This window comes from Calidris pugnax, unplaced genomic scaffold (genome assembly GCF_001431845.1).
Source record: "Calidris pugnax isolate Ruff unplaced genomic scaffold, ASM143184v1 scaffold262, whole genome shotgun sequence".
Taxonomy (NCBI): Eukaryota; Metazoa; Chordata; class Aves; order Charadriiformes; family Scolopacidae; genus Calidris; species Calidris pugnax.
The window spans coordinates 3,313,042-3,332,240 of NW_015091043.1; the positions used below are offsets into that span (position 1 = coordinate 3,313,042).

Genomic DNA, 19,199 nt, shown 5'->3' on the forward strand with positions numbered 1-19,199 from the left:
TTACAGCAGGGAGCCTTTTGCACACCCGTGTGTGTGTGCATGTGCCACACTAGCAAACTTTAAGCCAGACTAACCAGCGAGTAGGATAAGAGGTCTGAGAGCCAGCTATGAGAGGGAGTGTAGGTCTAGGCCAGCTAAGACCCATTTTGGGGAGTGTGAGTGTATGAGATCTGCTAGCAAGCCTGGCTAGCTGGCAAGCAAGAATAGGATCGGGCTGTCTGGGTGTATGTAGGTCCTGTGTGCACATGCAGTACCTGTGAAGGTGTAGTTCTGCTGTGTGGGTCTGTTGGTGGCTGCCTTTGTCAGTACAGCGTGTGGTGAGGATGTGCATGTATGTTTTGGTAACAGCTGGCTGGCAGCAGCCTTGCTCTGACAGGCTGGGGGTGGAAGGATTCAGGGGTCCTGAAGTTCCCTGGGTGCCACTTCTCTTTTACAGCAACCAGTGTTCAGATGTTGTTACATGGTGATCCAGAGGGATGGGAGAAGACCGAATGCTATTGCCCTACCTAGCAACCATGTATGAACAACTACAGCAAACCTAGAATAACATAGATAAGCTCCCTTGGTGAAAAAAACAGAAGACACAGAAACATGTTAAGTCTGGGACGAAAAGATAAAGCTGTGCTGTGTTCTTCCTGCTTTGGTCTGCTAAGTAAATCTTTGTGCTACTCAGATTAAATAGGACCTGGCTGGCATTTGCTTCCAGCCACACTAGGCTCCTTACAGATAGATGGTCACCCCTCACTCCAAGAAAGGCCAAGGAACACAATGAACACTTTTAACCACTAGAATCATAACAACATTCCTATAAAGCAACACTGAACTCAAAGTTGTTTGTCCCATTCATCTACTAAATCTCCTCAAGATCTAGTTTCCTTTTTCTTGCAGCTGTCCAGGTATCAGAAAGTAGTATAGCTAAAGAGCTGTCAGCAAATGTGTAACTAATAAATAGATTCTGCCCCTTAGTTCATCCCAGCTGTTCTTCCTCAGTAACGAAAGCAAACTCTCTTCTGTCTGTAGAGGATGAATGGCTTCTCTCTGTTGTAACTCTGTGCTCCTTCCCCAGGTTCCTTCATCCACTCTGTGCCCAGGCATGAAGTACCAGGAGAGTTGGAGGTCTCCTATCCTCAAGTTCAACCACAGGATGCAGGGGTTTACTCTGCCCGATATATAGGAGGAAACCTCTTTACTTCTGCTTACACAAGGCTTATTGTGAGACGTAAGTTCCATTAATGTGTGCTGATGATTGATTGTTTAAAGTTGTAATGAATCTGAAATTAAATTTCTACTGTGCCCAAATAAGGGCCAAAATCTTTCTTGGCATAAACTGCCATCACATTATGTCAGAAGAAATTTTTTCCCAAGGATCTTTGCTACAAGCTGATACTGATTTAAGCAGCTGAGAGAGAAAAATACTCAGATTTAAGTTCAATTTATCTTAGCTATTGCCAGGACATCTAGCTCTTTTCCTCGCATCTCAGCTTTTCAAACATCAAGTAAGCACTAAAGAAGAAGGTGGCACTGGGTCTCCCATAAATGTGAAACGTGGATCTCGGCACAAAATAGAATTTTTCAAATGTCTCTGTTCTCTATGGTGGAGTATATCCAATATACCCATTTATCCTAAGATTTCTCATCTTTAGTATACATTATAGTAATTTCACAAATTACTCCCCCCCCCAGCTTTAATTAGCTCCTAAAGTTCACCTCCCAGTGGATGACAGGATCAGTTACAATGGAGGTGGATATTTTCCATTAAGTATTATATGTGTCTTGTAGTTCATGCTGCTATGTCAATTTTCATCAGATATAAAGAAAATTGTATTCTATTAACTTGGATAGAAATATAAAGCCCGTATGTAAAAACAAATAAGCCCGTATGTAAAAACAAATAGCTATTCAAATATCTTACATTATGGAGAAAATGTTTCTGATCGTAAAACATATTTTAGTTGCTAATATCCACAGGATGCTTCCAGGTGTCACAAATGAATCAATATAATGCCCGAAATGTGGATTTGTAGGGTGATAATAGCTTCATAAATAAAATGGTCCAAGATCTGTTCTCCAGTCTAGTGCCCAAGCTGTACAGCAGAAGACCTATCCATATATTCTGCCTCCTGCCTTGAAATAGGATGTCTTTGTCTTGCCCATCCTGCCTATTGGGAAAACTCCTGGGGCATAGTCTGGGAGAGTGGTAGGGGAGCACACTAACGAAAAAGAGAATGGATGATTACATGTCACTGCTTAAACACATGTCCTGTCCTTCTTTGAATTAGTATTAGAGGCACAGACTGATGATTTTTAGCCAAGCTTTTCTTTTGCCAGAGAAGGAGGAGATAGAGCTCCAACTGCTATGTTGATTCATTAAACAACCCAAGCTGACCCAAGTCTGGATTATTCCATTTTAGTGAGCCTGCCTTAGGACTTTCCAGTTTATTGTCTTCTCAGTCTCAGCTTTACACTATAAAAAGTCATAAAGGTCAGTTTCTGTGATGTAAGAAACTTTGTTATAAATCAAATACTGAAAATTATTAAGTCCTCTCAGCTTCCCCTGATTTCAAAAGCAGCCCAGAGAATGTTGCATCCTGTAGGGATAGATTCAACATTTTCATGATGAAGTCATACATACTTCTTTGGAGCTTGAGCTCTGCTTCTATGAAATTAGTATCAAAACTCACACTGGCAGGATAATGGTAGTAGTATCTTTTCAAGTCATAAAGTGGGAAAGAAAATGATGACAAGCATTGAAACAACTGATTGCTCTTAGTCCATTTATTACAGAAACAGGTCAGGAGGTGATTTATCCCTATAAAGACCCAGTGAAGACAGTAAAGATACAACAGATGTGAACCCAGTCTAACGAACTTTCAAGAAAAAATACTGTTACAGAAATAAAGCATGAGTTGCCAAGTGCTGGCACAGTGCCAGTGATGCCAAGCTTGGTCATGGCTTACCACTAGTACAGCCATCTCCAGGTGAAGCCTGGACCTTTTGTAGGTCTCAGATCCCTGCTACAAGGATAGAAATCTTAAATATAACACCTTTGTCAACTTCCAAACTAAAAAAATCTCTCTCTAGTTAAAAAAATCGAAGATGTTTTTAGTTCCTTCCATAAAGATGTTACATAGCATTACTGCATGCTATGCAGCAGTTCTGCTCCAGAAATAGAGGCAATTCCACTGTGAAAAAAGTATTCCTTATATTAGGTCAGTCATCTGGGGCTTTGGGGGAGTCCATATAGATCATATTTTTATGCATGGTACCGTTTGTCTTAATGGAAAAGAATTTTACTACTTGATCAGTTACTGAATAAGAAGACCACAAATATGTCATTATATTTTTGCATAAAAGGATGTGAAGCTCAGAAATGGGGCCCTTCCTGTAGCTCCCACTGCCCTTCCTGCACAAACAACGGCATTTGTCATGAAGATACTGGGGAATGCATCTGTCCTCCAGGTTTTATGGGAAAAACATGTGAGAAAGGTAGGCAAATATTATTTTCATGGATTTCTTATTAATTTATTCACAGTAGCAAAACTTGGCAGATTATTGAGGGAAGCATCAAATGGAGTAGCCTCATTTTGCTCTTTATAACTATAGCATTAACTGCTGGTGCTGAAGACAGGACAGTGTTGGCCGAGACGAACCCTAAATTAGTGAGGCTGTTCTTGTAGTTGTGATTTAACTGTGCCCTCTCTTCTCCCATATTAGAGATTATGTTGCCAGGGAAGGTGAATGTTTCCAACTCTTCTTGATCAATACACACTGGGACAGTGTGCTAGACAATCTCAACCAGGCTCTCCTTCCCATGAGAGGCTGGACCAAATGATCCTTAGAGGTCCCTTCCAACCTGGGCTGTTTTATGATTATCCTGAAATTCAGTATGCTTGAAGCTACTGACAGACTGTTAAATGCATTTCAAAACGTGGTCTTAAGGATACACTGGCACGGGGAAACGAAGCCATGTGTTACAGGTTCCTTGGCTACTTCTGAGCAAGCTGCTAACACACTCACAGGATGATTTGTCTCTGTAGGGACAGACCAATAGTATACATCTGTTTGTGTGTATCTGTGTCTGTGACAATTAGTTCGGATTCTGAAATAATTATAGGATTAATCTGATCTCTCCAAGCTGGTTTTGAGTCCAATGCTAAATATGTGTCCTAATATTTTGACTGAATTGCAATACTGCAAATACTGGAGTTAAGCTATTGGAATAGTTGACATCTGAATCACTCTGTAACACTGATCATATCAGAAAAGCAAAACCTTGAGCTTGGAAGTTGCATATGCACTGACCTCTAAAGAAGAATTTTCATGGGACTGTTTGTCCATTTTATATTAAAAAGGCTTATAAACACGGTTTCTTGCTGAAGCTCTGTCCCCACATATCCAAAGCTATGGGTGCTTTGCTGATGGGTCCTCACATGGGACAAAGTTATGTTTGTTTCTGCTGCCTGAACTTACCCATTAGTGCAACTGTGGCTGACATTATGGATGTTAATATATCTGGTATCTGAATAGTAAAAATGCTATTATTTTTTTTTTTTAATTCATGTTTTCGGTTGTCTAAAGCTGCATCATTAGAAGCATTGCCTCTTTTGAGGACTTACTGCTGTTGGGCTATTCTTTTCCTCTCTCCCTTCAACAGCTTGTGGAGCCAATACATTTGGCAAAACATGTGAAGAGACCTGTAAAGAAAACTATGGCTGCAGAAACTATATGTTCTGTCTACCAGATCCATACGGTTGCTCTTGTGCCACAGGATGGATGGGACTGGAATGTGATAAAGGTAAAGGATATGAAGAACGGTGAAGCGTCCTTGATGTGCTGCACATAGGAAATATAAAAGGGGATGGAAAGAGCAGAGTAAGATACGGGATTTTTTTACATTCTGAAAAAGAGGGATAATAATATTTACCCATCTCAGAAGACCATGTTAGATTCTCAGAAGAATGACACAATAAAGTTAAAAACTATTCAAATTATGCTGTGAAATGAATTTATGTTCTACTGAGGCATTAAAATCCTCCAACAGCTACAGTCCTGCTGTATTTCTATAAGACAAACTGAGCAGTTCAGTGCCAAACATATATCCATTGCTGAGCAATACTGAGCATAATCACCCTCGTTCATTTCAGTTAAACTACAGTCTCTCTGTGACAGAAAGCACATCTTCCTTTATGAATATGTGCCATCTTGTTCAGTAGTGACACTGCCACAGTGCAAGTGAAAAAAAGCAGTAGAAACTTCCACATTGGCGTCTAGTCTAAAAATGACAAGCATGGATGCAAATGTGCTCTAATTTGTTGATGCTGGTGTGTTCTCAGGATGCTCTGTTGATGACTTAGTGCTAGCACATATAGTTTCAAACTAATGCTCACTGAGGGAACTAAACCCTCCTGGAGAATTGATGCATGAGATTGAAAACTAATGGAAGACATATTCTAGTACCTCTACACTAACTGGAAACATGTCCTTTCAGAGTGCAAACCTGGTTTTTATGGGTCGGATTGCAAACTCAAATGTAATTGTCACAATGGAGGGACATGTGACAGATTTAAGGGCTGCATCTGCTCCCTGGGATGGCATGGTCTGCAATGTGAAAAAGAAGGTAAAGCAAGGTAACACGGTAGTAAATGGCTTTTCCCAGTGTAACTGAAACAGGTCTTCATGCTGGTACAGCATTTCCACTCCAGGCGGGTATCCTTGCTCTCTCAATTACATCCCAGGGACCCAGGCACTTCTGTGAATCTTGGTTGCAATGCAGTGTTTTTCTGCTTCTGCCCCATATTCTGCATTTAGCAGGCTGGCACGCTACCATTTCATCTGATTTTTTTTTTTCATTGAGATAGATTTGCAAACCTCACTCCATAGGATTTGACACTGACCTTAATATCAGTTACTGACAGAAGATACACATCCTACTTGCATGATCAGCTTTTGGATAGGCTCATGATACTTTATCTACCTCTTATTCATCGGCATACACTCCTATGCTATGCACCTCATGATCTGAAATCTATGACAGACACCAAGACAAGCCCAGAGTTTAAAACAGTCTCTCTGAGACAGAGTTAAGCTTGCAAAGCTGAATATATCTCATTCAGAATCTCTCTGGATTCAGGCAAGATCACATACAATATTTGATAAGATGCACTCAGTATCTATTATTTCTGCTTGATAAATACAGTGAAAAACCCACTGTTAACTTCTAAAAGCTTTTTAGTGCAAAAACAAACAGAGAAAGAAGACCGTGATCCAACCAGTCAAACTACACTGTTGTGACCTAACTGCTCTTATAAACAGAAAAAATGGAGAGCCAGTAGATACTGTACATACAGTACAAAATGTGTACATGATTTTGCCATAGCTAGACTGTCTATGCCTAGAATGTCAGCCAGAGAGAGAGGGGAGGTGAGTGGTGGAAAGGAGGGGAGGGAAGAGAGAGAAGAACGGACAGAGGACTTGTCCTTCTCACATGATGTAACCGTGCTGACTCTGGTAAGCGTGATCCTTGTGTATGCCCACATGAGGGTGGAGGGAGAACTAGACGCCTGTGCTCATCGCACACCTCAACCTCTTTTGGTGCTGCCTTTTTAAAGTTCTCCTTGAAGGCTGACATTAAAATTTTCTGTATCTTCTATAGGTTCAGCAGATCTTTCACCTCAGATAGAAAACTTACTAGATCCCGTAGAACTCAATTCTGGTGTCGAGTTCAAGCCCTTTTGTATAGCAACTGGGATGCCACTTCCTAAATCTGAAGAATTTAAACTTTTGAAGCAAGATGGAACTGTCCTAAGGGTAGGCTGCTGATGAACTGCTTCCTGTTATTTCGGATGTTAATATTGACTTTATCTGCAGTTATTGCACACTATATTTTTCAAGCATAATGTGACATTTAATATTCTGAGATACTTCATGAACTCATGAACTGAACCACATACGAAACCATGGAACTTACCATTGTAGACCATTTCTATTGAAATCACTAAACTCTAGATGAGTTTCTAAATTATGAGGAAGTGTTATGGGAATATTCCTAAATGACAACATTTTTGGGGCCCTGTACATGTTCTGTCGTTCCAGCCTGCCCTGATTGTTACCAGCAATCGCTCTGAAGCCATGTTCACAATTAATCGAATCCAGCCCCGTGATACAGGAACCTGGGTCTGCAGTGTGCAGACAGTAGCAGGAATGGCAGAGAAAGCATTTCAAGTTACAGTCAAAGGTAAAAGCATTAATCTCTTCAAATGTCTTTGTCTCTCTGCTTTAAGGGCAGCTTTATACTCTAACATGGGAGAGCTATCTGTTCTCTGCACTGCAGGTCAACATCTGGATAAATATCTATGGTCAGAATACAAACAGAAACCCTTTATACGCAACATACTAATTATGTGTATTGAAAAAAAATAAGTGTGATGGTGAGGATTAGAAGAAAATCCAAGGGTTTCTTTGAAACATCTAAACTGTCAGCTTAAGGGTGTAAACTTCTGTCGACTTCATAAGAGTTTTGAAGAACATCTTGGATTTTCCTACAGATCTAGGAAGACACTAGAGTTTTACTGATATAGGGACTTAAAAGTCTGGTTTAATTCTTGTGTTCTTGCTCAGTTCCTCCTGTGCCACAGTATGCTCCAAGGCTGACAGACAGTGGACATAATTTTCTCATAATTGATATCAATGCTGACTTACATCTTGGAGATGGACCTGTTGTGTCAACAAAACTCCTATACAAGCCAGCAAAACATTATCAGTCCTGGATGTCTGTGGAAGGTAAGAGCACGTTCTTTAATTCCCTTAAACACAAACTTCAGCTGCATCCTGAAATATAATGTGGGGTCTGCTCTTCACTAAACTCAAGATAGTCTACAACACGTAAAACTTAAATCTTGTATGAATGGATGCATGACTTTTTGCATATCAGGATGTATAATGTTAATATGGATGCGGTACACCAGCAGTAGTCAAAAGCTTATATTCAGTTTTCAGTAACCAAGGGGTTACCCTCTCCTTCCTTAAGATAAACAGTACTGAGTGTTGGGCCCAGCTGTTGAAAACTCCCATGTAAATAGCAGGTTTTCAAAAGTAGTGAGCAGTATGGAGATGTAGCACCTGCAATCTTCCTTCACATCTATTGCTCTCTCTAGTGAGACAAATATCTTATCCAAATACTTATCAGGAATGGTAAGGGTAAAATCAAACCTGCTTGTGAGTTAGATGACCTCCTCCAGTTCTGTTTTAACATTTTATGCAAGGCCTAAAATATTATAAGAAACATCATAGGAACTTTAGAAAGTAACAAACAACTCTTGTAGCTAATTCAAGATAACCCAGGATCTGCATACGCAATGCACGTTGCCTAAGCAACCAGTCATGTTCTGTCCTGAGGGAAGCGTAGATGAAAATATCCTTTTGGCTGGGTTGAAGCTCAACTTAAAAATAAGAATTTTATATTTCTAAACAGTTTGTCTTGGTAAATCAGGAACAAAAGAACATCCTGGGTATCTTACCTTCTACGGTTAGTGGTGCAGGAATATTTTCCAAACCTTTTCTTCCTTAAGATTTTTCAGCATGGACTGTGGCTTTACTTTCTCCTTTCATTGTCAGTAAAAGGCACGACCAAAAGACTGGACAACCTGGAACCAAAAACAGAGTATCTGTTTTGTGTTCAGCTGAGTCGGCAAGGGGAAGGTGGGGAAGGCCATCCTGGACCACAGGCTAGATTCACAACAGCTGCGCTTGGTAAGTCATTGTCTTGAGTTTTCACAAAAGGGCTGTTTCAGCTGTTTTTCTTTGTGGTCTGTTCCCTGATGTCTGCCAGAGCACTTTCATTTGAGGAAAGAGGGCTGGATATGAAGACTATGTAGAGTCTTTCAAAATAATCTCAGGCAAAGAAAAAAAGAAGGAAGTAAAAAAAATCAGAGGTAAAGAAAATCAGAAAAAGGCAGAGCTATTATTTTCCCTGATTTAGAGATGGGGGATCTGGGAAAGGAAAATTTACTTATTTTGGCTGGCTGTGCAGAAGAGTTGGAAATAGAAATCACTGTTGTAAATAGCAGTTTTTCAAAAATAGTGAGTGGTATGGAGATGTCCTGGAGCATCTACAATCTTCCTTCATGTCTATTGTGCCCTCTAGTGAGACAAATATCTTACCTGAAGATATCTATAGAAATAGATATATCTAAATATCTTATCTAAAGATCTTACCTTATCTTTTGCATTCCAGTCCTTCCTCCCAGTTCTAGATCAGTCCTTCCTCCTATTATTAGATCAGTTTACTTTAAAAGTGAAGATATCTGAACAAGCAGAAAAGCTTTTAGTCCACTGAGGATACAGCCCCAACTGAATACAGACATACAAAATAAATGGGGATTGCACCAGGAACTATCTAACACAAGAGCAAAAGATCTGGCTTCTCAAGTCTAAAAAGTGCATCTGCAACACCAGCTCAGTGAAGAGACCTTTTTGTTGACACCACAGCTGTTAATAAGATACTTTGGGACTATCAACACCTCTTAGGTGTAATTTCTGCCAAATTGGGTGAGGTGGCAGGGAGAATTACCTATTGCCACTCCAAGCTAGAGCAAGTGGTTGGGAATAGCTGGTACCCTATTTTAGCTTGCATACCAGACTTGAAATCTTGTTCCTTGTCTCACTGTGGCTTTTCCAAGGTCTTCCTCCACCAGAAGGTCTCGCTCTCTTTCCAAAAAGTATGACATCACTGAATTTGTCATGGCATCCTTTAACACTGAAGACAGAGGATGACATTCGTGTTGAAGTGGAAAGGAAGAGTGTGAATGATAATGGTGATGAGAGCAGTGTTATTACTCAAGTGCCAGGAAATATGTCCACCCTGATCATTAAAGATCTTGAGCCTAGACAGCAATACATGTGCAGGGTACGGGTGAACACCAGGTCCCAAGGAGAATGGAGCAACTATCTGTATGCATGGACTTTCAGTGACAGTAAGTGGCTCATCGTTTTGTTTAATTCTTCCTTTTCCTCCAGTAATGAGACTGACTGTCACTTAATGACTACATTAAATGTAATCCTTTATTCTGGTAATGCTCAGTTCCTGATGATCACTTCTGGTTGTATTATGAAGATATAGCTCAGTGTCCAAAGAAATTCTGAAGCTGGAAATTATCAGGAACTAATAATGAGTTTTAAAAAATGGGAAAAACAAAGTAAATGCTTGGTAATCCAAATCCTATGCTTCTGACACATGCAGCGTTTCCTCCCCATAATGATGAATACACAGAGTTCCCTACTCCAAAAAAACATTCAGACCCTGCAATTCAGCTATGTCAATACACAAATAGTCAGCAGTTAAAGAAGGAAGAAAAGATACAAAGCAAGATAAAATCCCTGTGAGCAAGGAGTAGTTAGGTGTGCTACAACAAAGACCTATGACCACTCTTGAATTGCCTGAGTGTGAGTAGTTCCTTTCATAATACCACAACAAACACCCCATCTGAATGAAGTAACATCTGAACGGATGTCCATCTGAATGTCTGATGGGTGCTGCTGCCCATACCATGTACTGAAAAGGTGGGCTTCTTCCTCCTGCATGCATTAACAGAAATATCATGGCTGAAATGGGACACTCCAGTTTCCGGAGCTTTGATGCCAAACTGCACTAAGAAAAGCATAAGACTAGTACTGTTTTCCAGGAGAAGATACTTGGCTTAGTAGTCATGGGTTTGTCCACAAGTCTAGCACTCCCCCCTGCTGGTGGTTTTCTGATGAAATTTGTAGAAATGCTGGTATCGATTTCCCTTCTTTCTAACAGCCTGTATCCTGATAGGGAATTGCTCCCTGGAGCAGTGAAAATATGGGACCTGGGAATCACATGGGGATGGTGATTAAGCACAGAAGGAAATTAACCCTTTGTGCATTAATTTGCCTACAACTCAGGGAATTTTTATCTTCATCCAAGGACAGGAGTTTACTGAATGCCACTCCAACCTCTGCTGGAAGTATGGAGTACTGCAATTACGGGTGACAACACATTAAGTTCATAGAACTATAGCATTCAGTTACCATAGCTCATCAACAAAGTTCTGCTTCTGTTTAGCACAGCAAAAACACCAAGGAAAGTGGTGCTTTTGCTGTGCTCCTGTGTGGGAAGGAGAAAGTGGTGGATGTAGACTCCAACACTTTGCACATGTTTGTGTTTGTTCTCAGGAATCCCTCCAGCGCCATACAACATCAGGTTTTCTAACACCACAGACACATCCTCAGTCATCTCTTGGACAACTGCCGAGGGTCACTCCATCTCCTCCATCATCATCAGCTACAAAATTTATGGCAAGGCTGAGTACAACCACATCGATATTATCATAAAGAACACCAGCATTACTCAATACCATCTCAAGGGCCTTGAGCCAAACACTGTGTACCAGGTTCAGATTAATGCTCAGAATAACATTGGTTTGAGCAACCCAAACACATCATTTGAACTGAAGACTCTTCCAGAAACTAAAGGTTGGTTATTCCAGCATGCTGGTGTTGCACAAACCAAGTCCGGTGATAGAAATAGTTAGCTAAGGCAAAGTCGTATTATTAATTTTTTTTTAATATTGACTTTCTTTTGTTCTTAATTTTGGCACATAACACAGCATCACCAAAATGTGATCCCCAGTTCACTGCGTGGTGTTGGTGAAGTCACAACATGCAATATTTGTCTGTATTCACTAGAAAGTGCCCAACAGTTCATAAATTAAATGACCTCCATATAATAGGACTACTAGATCACTGAATGTGACCTCAGCTCTGCTGTGCCTGAATTCAGTGGGACCTGCAGGTGCTCAGACATTTGAAAATCAGAGGATTTAATGTCTGTGGCATTTCTGGAAAACAAAGGGATGTATCTTTCTGTCTTGATACAGTTTACAAGACAGGAGTATTTAGCTATACATTGTTCGTGGCTTTTTCAGAATTATCTGGAAATAACAGTGAACTCTTTATGTGCTTCCTCAACAGCTCCATATGAATCAAAAGGAGGCAAAATGCTGCTTATTGCTATCCTTGGCTCTGCAGGGATGACCTGTGTAACAATTCTCCTGGCCTTTCTCATCATGCTGCAGTTAAAGCGAGCCAACTTCCAGCGCCGAATGGCTCAGGCTTTCCAAAATGTGGTGGTGGGTTTCCAGATTTCCTGTGTCAGTGTGGTTATTAATTTTGGCCCCATACTTTCCTGTTTTTTCCAACTCCTTTTCCTTGGCTTTCCCAAATGTTGTCTTCTCTTCATGTGTGCAATTAGTACGGTTGTTGTAAAGCTTCTCTGCTGGTGACCCCAGAGCCAAAGCAATCACGGTTATAGGGTATGAGGTAGACAACCTGACTTGAAAAAAGATGCACACCTTTGATCCTTCTCCCTTTTCTGCCTTGTCCCACCTGTGTATGACAAGTACTAGGCCAGATATAATGGCCTGTTTTCCCTCTATGAAATTGTGCCTGATTTTGAAAACTACAGTATTTTTTAACGTTGCTTTTGAGCATCAGCAACAGCTCCCTCATGGCTTTTCAACCTGGGCACAGCATGCCATGGATCAGTCAACAGAAACATTATAGTTCTGGCAGTGAGGAAATTGCTGAAGGTTGCAATATCTCATAGATATATCTCACCTATACGTACATACATGTATATATTTGTTTCCTGCTGTAGTCTTTTTATCTTTCTGGTGCTGTTCTCTCACCTCAGAGGGGTACTTCTGAAGCAGAATGGAGAGGGACAAAAAGCTCCTCCATATGGATCTGCATAAGTTGTTTCATAAACAGAAGGATAGGAGGCTCATCCAAAAAGATGATCAGTCCCAAGCCACACAGAATAGCTTCTGGTCCTTGTCCTGAAACTTCTCCCACAGAATTATTTGGTGACAAAGAGTAACTGAAGTAGAGACGTGTCTCCTCAAGTATGGAGGAAGACCATTTCCTCTCTCTTCTGTTTCCTTGCTTCTTTTTTCATCAGTCTCCCTACTGAGCCTGATCAGTACAGGATATAGTCAACCTTAATGTGAGATAAATCTCAAACCTGAGACTTAAAACTCTTTTTGAGATCAGTTTTACCAAATGATTTTTGCCCAGGTCCTTCATCTTCAAGATGATTATAAAAGTGCTCAGGAGGCTTAAGTCTACAAAGGTATTTATGCATAAATTAGGAGCCTGATTAATTTTGTGGATCTGGGCAGAAGTGCTTGATGCAGTTAGTGTCTAAAGTAGGTGTAATTGTCTACTGTATTCTCTCCGGTGTAAGCAAGAGGTGGATCAGGCTCTGTGTGTGTGTGTACGTGTGTGAGCACACATTTATGTGGGGAGTGTAATCAGAGCATTGCTCAGTAAAGTAGAAATCACAGTTAATGTCATTTGCTTAACTTTGTTACAGAGGGAAGAGCCAGCTGTACAGTTTAACTCAGGTACTCTCACGCTGAGCAAGAAAGCCAAAAACAGCCCAGATCCCACTATTTATCCAGTTCTTGAGTGGAATGACATAAAATTTCAAGATGTGATTGGGGAAGGTAACTTTGGGCAAGTCCTGAAAGCACGCATTAAGAAAGATGGCTTACGCATGGATGCTGCGATTAAAAGGATGAAAGGTAGTAAAGATCAGAGACTCTGAGACTAAAGACTTTCCTTAGTTGTTTCTTCCAAGTGTTTCTCTGTTGTAAGAAATGCTTAGTAGTTCTCTCCTAAAGCTTAAATAAATATTCACAGTTGCTAGTAAAAGTGTATCAGCTGTCAGTAGGAAAAGATTTGTACCCTGGCAAAGACTGTATTTCTGCAAGGTCAAGTTGGTTTATATTTCTCTCTAGTTGTTAATATAATTAACTGTTATGTATTTTTCAATACATCAGTCAGCATGAACTTCATGTGTGAGTTCACCTGCAAAGTGAGAGCCATTAAAAGATACCTTTAGTAGAGTGAGAAGCACAGAGCTAGCCCTGGGGCACAGCATTTACTCCTCTTGCTTTACATTAGCCATTGAGAGACAACTGTATCCATGCATCCATATATATATATATATATATATATATATATATATATATACATATACTTGTACACACACATTTGTTCTCATTGGGTATCACTGCCACCTTCCAGAGAGAAATGCAATACTGCAAGAATGCACGTATTTTCTCAAAATTCACTACATCATTATCTAGGCAAATTGGGAGATACCCTTAAGGATGACAACAATTTTAAAAAGTCAAAAGTCTGCATGCAGGTAGAAATAATCAACAGCACTCACCCGGAAGGATTTTTAGGCAGCTAGTTGTCATATGGTCTGCTGTGACATTTTACATTCTCAATAAGGGAAGCAACATGGTATATTAAGATTCTTTCGCTGCAGGTGGCTGCTACAGACATTAAGTTCTCTTTTTTTTCTTCTTCGATTGAGAAGTCTTACTTTTTTCAGTAAATACAAATGTATCTTAGAGTTTTTCTCTTTTATTGAGGCTGGAGCAGTAGTGTCCCAGGCAGCCCAGAGTCTTCATAATTAACAAGAATACAGTCATAAATTCAGTTTGAAGGAAAACATAAATGTGTGCTTATTTGATTTTCAGAGTATGCCTCAAAAGATGATCACAGGGACTTTGCTGGAGAACTTGAAGTTCTTTGTAAACTTGGTCATCACCCCAACATAATAAATCTTCTGGGAGCATGTGAACATCGGGGTAAGATGAATACATATGCTTTAAAAATGAATTTAAAAAAAAAGAACAAAGCACAGTATAGCTCATAGAAATACTAGCTCATATGCAGGTCTTTCTGCAACATTTGTTAAAAAGTCAAATAAACTTGGTTTTAGACCCACAAGCCCACATTAATCCTTCAGAAATGATGTTCATGAATAGCTCTAAATTATCCTCTACACCTGGAAATTATGCTCCTTGATATTTCCCTTCAAGTCTGTTTTATGTTTATTCTTTTTATGCTTTATGTTTATTTATTTTTCACTCAAAGCAGTGTTAAGTGCCCAGATACTATTACTGACCACCTTTCACTTTGTGATATGCTCACCATCTGATGTTCCATTAGGATATCTTTATCTTGCTATCGAATATGCCCCCCACGGAAATTTACTGGACTTCCTCCGGAAAAGCAGAGTGCTAGAGACAGACCCAGCATTTGCTATTGCCAACAGTACAGCATCTACCCTTTCCTCGCAGCAGCTTCTGCACTTTGCAGCCGACGTTGCTAGAGGGATGGACTACTTGAGCCAGAAACAGGTCAGTCTTCAACTCCCTATCCACTGAAGCACAATATTTTATTTTTCAGGGACTACGCCTCCTAATGAAATCAAAACAAGGTTTTAATTTTAGCTCCTGTATCACCCACTGGCTGAGATTTACTTTGTTGTGTTCACTTAGCCCTATCAAATACTGCATCATGGGGAATCAAGGAAGAGGCATTAAAACTGGCAAATGACAGTAGCTAACTGCTTTCATCTTCAGATAAATTTTAAAATGTTTCTGGTTGTGACATAGCAAGCCATTTGTTTTGTGTTTTCTTTTTATCCTGAATGTTTGCAATTTTCAATTTAGCACTAAACACATGTAAAGGTCATAAATACTGTGGTGATTTTTTTTTTTTTAATTTTAGTTTATTCATCGAGATTTGGCAGCAAGAAACATCTTGGTTGGAGAAAATTATGTTGCAAAAATAGCTGACTTTGGCTTATCAAGAGGTCAAGAAGTTTACGTTAAGAAGACTATGGTAAGGATCAAAAGAAACTGATATAGTCTGGTTTCCTTTTTTTTTTGTTTTCTTGTTTCTTTGTGTTTTCACCTGAACAAAAATGCAAACTCATGGGTAGTACACACTGATTATTTAAATGTTATAGATTGACAAGTATATTTATATTGTATTTATTAATATACATGCATTACTTGTAAATCAATTCTATACCATGTTATAATATACAATTTAATTAAAAATTATTTATATTAATGTGGATGGCAGTAGAATAACCAATTTTGCAGCCAGTTATGAAATTTAGTAAGAATGTGTTATAAAAACCCATGTAATATGTACTTGATATATGAAGAGGATATGTGCATGTGGGTGGGTCTTCCCAGCTGTGAAAACAGTATTTTTGTACCAGAAATTGTCTAGCTGAGTCAAGCTGGTCTAATTCTATTGAACAAGGCCAAAATTAGCAAGATGGTAACCAGAGGTATTTCAGGACCAATGAGCTGAAACATCAGCTGTCCAGAGCTAATGCTTTGGAAGATCTCAAAAAGGAAGATGCGTAATAAGCACCATGTAATCACAGACCAGGAATAACACTGGGTGGTAAAGGGAACAGTATTTGTTAGAGGCATCATAAGACATCACTCAGGAATTATTTCCATTTCCTCTTGATGCTGGTTGGATAAATTTTCTATTAGCTTTAATGTGAACTGTCTCTTTGGGAAGTAATTGCACAACTTAAAGAAATAAGTTTATTGACTTGATAAAGCTTACTTGTATAAAGTCAGTTTTCATTAAGGTGACACACAGAACAATTGTTGGGGTATAAATTGCTGTATTGCTCTTCTGACCACCGCCAAACAAATTTTCATGGAATTAATTTCCAGGGACGGCTGCCAGTGCGATGGATGGCAATTGAATCTTTGAATTACAGTGTTTACACCACAAACAGTGATGTGTAAGTATGTTTTCAAGTGGTCTTTTAATAAAGAAATATTTTTCAATATCAAGGGAAGTTTGACAGCCAGGGTAAGACATCCACTCTTAACTCAAAACACTCAGTAGCTGTGCCAGCACGAGTGAGCAACAGAAGCAAAAATAAAACCCACAACAAAAAAAAAGGTACTTTTATTTCGTCATCAGGGTCTGAAAAAGTTCTGTGTTCACAACTGGACAGCTAATTGAATTTGGGCCACTACTTTAGCTATATTTCTCATTTGAAATCAGAAACCTGATGAATCCCTGGGAGACCCAGAGAAATTCAGTGTTTTAGGAAACTGGATATAGGAAACCAGTATTTCAGGAAACTGGAAGTGATAGTTGGCAAAGCAATTCCATAATAACACTGTTTGCTGAGAGTTCACAGTCTACTGAAGGACTGTGGGTGATTGACTCACAATGAATTAATTTTGCTAAAGATCTCATCCTGCTTTCTGATTCTACAAACCCTATTTTTATAAAAATAATAATAAAGAGAAGGAATTGCACTTCTCTGTGTTATCTGAGTTAGCAAACTTAAAAGGTGAAGTTTTGTTGCATTGTGGTTGTATTCCATAATCTCTCTCTGTTGCAGATGGTCATATGGTGTCCTGTTATGGGAAATTGTTAGTCTAGGTAAGTACCTGAATATTGTACTGCACAAATAAACCAATCTGAGCCAGCAGTCTGTTAAAAATGCATTTGTTTGCAACATACTTCAATTTTTTTCTGGTTCATTCTACTAAATTCTATTTAGCTTCAGCATGCTTGGAAATTTAATTCTCACATTCTCAATTCAGGTACCTTTCTAAATGAGAAAAACATAATGACCATTGTTTCATGGCACTATTAAAACCTAGGCCATATCTAAATATGAAATCCAGCATATCACGTGATTTACATGCCCAATACAATGTGTTTTGAGTTTGATGGGTGGCTTGTTCCACAGCCTTCCTGATTTTTAGATCAAGACTTATATTTTAATGACTTGGGGAGGAGGTGGGGAGGAGGAAGGAGACAAACATGTCCTACTCCAGCTATTCTCGAAGGAAAATTTTTGAATGTTAATGTCCAAATAAAATTTAGAGCTCGTTTCTGCACCTCTGGTGATGACGTATGTGATACAGCCACAAACCATCCAAAGTGGATGTGTGACATAGCCCTTGTGACCTGCCTCAGAGTGTCCACCGAGGTCTGCTGGCCTAGAGGTGCACACTGACCGAGGTGCACAGTGTGGTTCTGGACTAAACACCAACTTTTGCTTTCTACCTTGTTCCCAGCCTTCCTTACTCCATGGCTTTGCGCTAATTATGGATGGGAAGCAACACAAACATCTGCAAAAAGGGGCAAAGCCATCTTGACAGTGATACCTTCGTAAGCCCATACTGGATCTTATTAATACCATGCTAATGAGGGAATGACTTCCCTATTGCCAACAGGAGTATTACAGAACCAGTTCAAATTCAGTCAGGTGCAGGCCCTTAGATTTGTAGAGGAATTCAGGCCAGGCCCACGATGATAAAAGTTTATACTCACTTTTATTTTTCTCTTCAATACTGTGCATTAAGCAGTATGGAAACATTAACAACTGTAGCCTCAAAATATTCCTTAATGTTGGACTGATTTACCTGTTACTGAGTCAGTCATTCTTCTTCATGAAAGTACAGTTTCTTTTACTAAAGCACCGTGTGTTCACGACAATAGTTAAACTCTTGTTTTAGGTGGAACACCGTATTGTGGAATGACTTGTGCAGAACTCTACGAAAAACTGCCTCAAGGGTACAGACTGGAAAAGCCTCTCAACTGTGATGATGAAGTGTAAGTAAATGCCTTAGCAAACAAAATGGAGTAACATCTGCTATAGGAAATACATGATGTCTACAAGAAACTAATAAAACATAGATTTCTTTCAGGTAAACACAAGAACTATGTCTAAAAAAATAAAACAGAACAAAAACATTTTGAAAAGGGTACACTTTGGAAATAATTAGTTAAGTCCTTTAGTACCCAGTATACGCTGTTATTTGCCATGAACTATTTCCCAGGCTCTCTGATTCTGCCAGATACCCTGTTCTTTAAAAAAATATGGCTGAGCTTTAGTTCAAAGAGAGTTCTTTGATTATTCCAGAGAAAAGAAAATTATTTTCAGACAGCAATCAGCTGTGGAAAATGTAAGTCTAGCTATGTATAAATCCATTTTCCTTTGAAAAATAGAATGTGCACAATCTTCCAATAAACATGAACTTGTAACTTTAACCTATCTATCTAAATAATCAGTTGTTGGTGTTTGATTTTTAAATGTATGTGTTTGATTTTTAAAGGTATGACCTAATGAGACAGTGCTGGAGAGAGAAACCATACGAAAGACCATCATTTGCTCAGATACTGGTGTCACTGAACAGGATGTTAGAAGAAAGGAAGGTAAAAACGAATCCCTAGAAAATAATTAGGCAATGACAATTTCAGAATAGTTTAGGATTCTTGAGGTAACACATGTTGCATCACATGCTTTCTGCTTA

General features: G+C 39.3%; 1 protein-coding gene across 2 annotated transcripts in view; it reads left to right on the forward strand.

The window, feature by feature from the left end:
• Positions 1 to 19,199, forward strand: part of TEK (TEK tyrosine kinase, endothelial) — a 42,708-nt gene that overhangs the window by 20,211 nt on the left and 3,298 nt on the right. The window contains exons 4-22 of one of the 2 annotated variants that reach the window (XM_014956435.1): positions 1,067 to 1,219; positions 3,355 to 3,486; positions 4,655 to 4,795; positions 5,489 to 5,617; positions 6,653 to 6,807; positions 7,093 to 7,234; positions 7,618 to 7,779; positions 8,614 to 8,748; positions 9,678 to 9,971; positions 11,194 to 11,493; positions 11,992 to 12,149; positions 13,394 to 13,604; positions 14,574 to 14,684; positions 15,049 to 15,239; positions 15,613 to 15,726; positions 16,590 to 16,660; positions 17,276 to 17,316; positions 18,402 to 18,498; positions 19,002 to 19,101. In XM_014956435.1, the coding sequence (XP_014811921.1) occupies positions 1,067 to 1,219; positions 3,355 to 3,486; positions 4,655 to 4,795; positions 5,489 to 5,617; positions 6,653 to 6,807; positions 7,093 to 7,234; positions 7,618 to 7,779; positions 8,614 to 8,748; positions 9,678 to 9,971; positions 11,194 to 11,493; positions 11,992 to 12,149; positions 13,394 to 13,604; positions 14,574 to 14,684; positions 15,049 to 15,239; positions 15,613 to 15,726; positions 16,590 to 16,660; positions 17,276 to 17,316; positions 18,402 to 18,498; positions 19,002 to 19,101 (2,837 nt within the window). The remainder of the gene's footprint in view (positions 1 to 1,066; positions 1,220 to 3,354; positions 3,487 to 4,654; positions 4,796 to 5,488; positions 5,618 to 6,652; positions 6,808 to 7,092; positions 7,235 to 7,617; positions 7,780 to 8,613; positions 8,749 to 9,677; positions 9,972 to 11,193; positions 11,494 to 11,991; positions 12,150 to 13,393; positions 13,605 to 14,573; positions 14,685 to 15,048; positions 15,240 to 15,612; positions 15,727 to 16,589; positions 16,661 to 17,275; positions 17,317 to 18,401; positions 18,499 to 19,001; positions 19,102 to 19,199) is intronic. The other variant, XM_014956436.1, reaches the window with a different exon arrangement.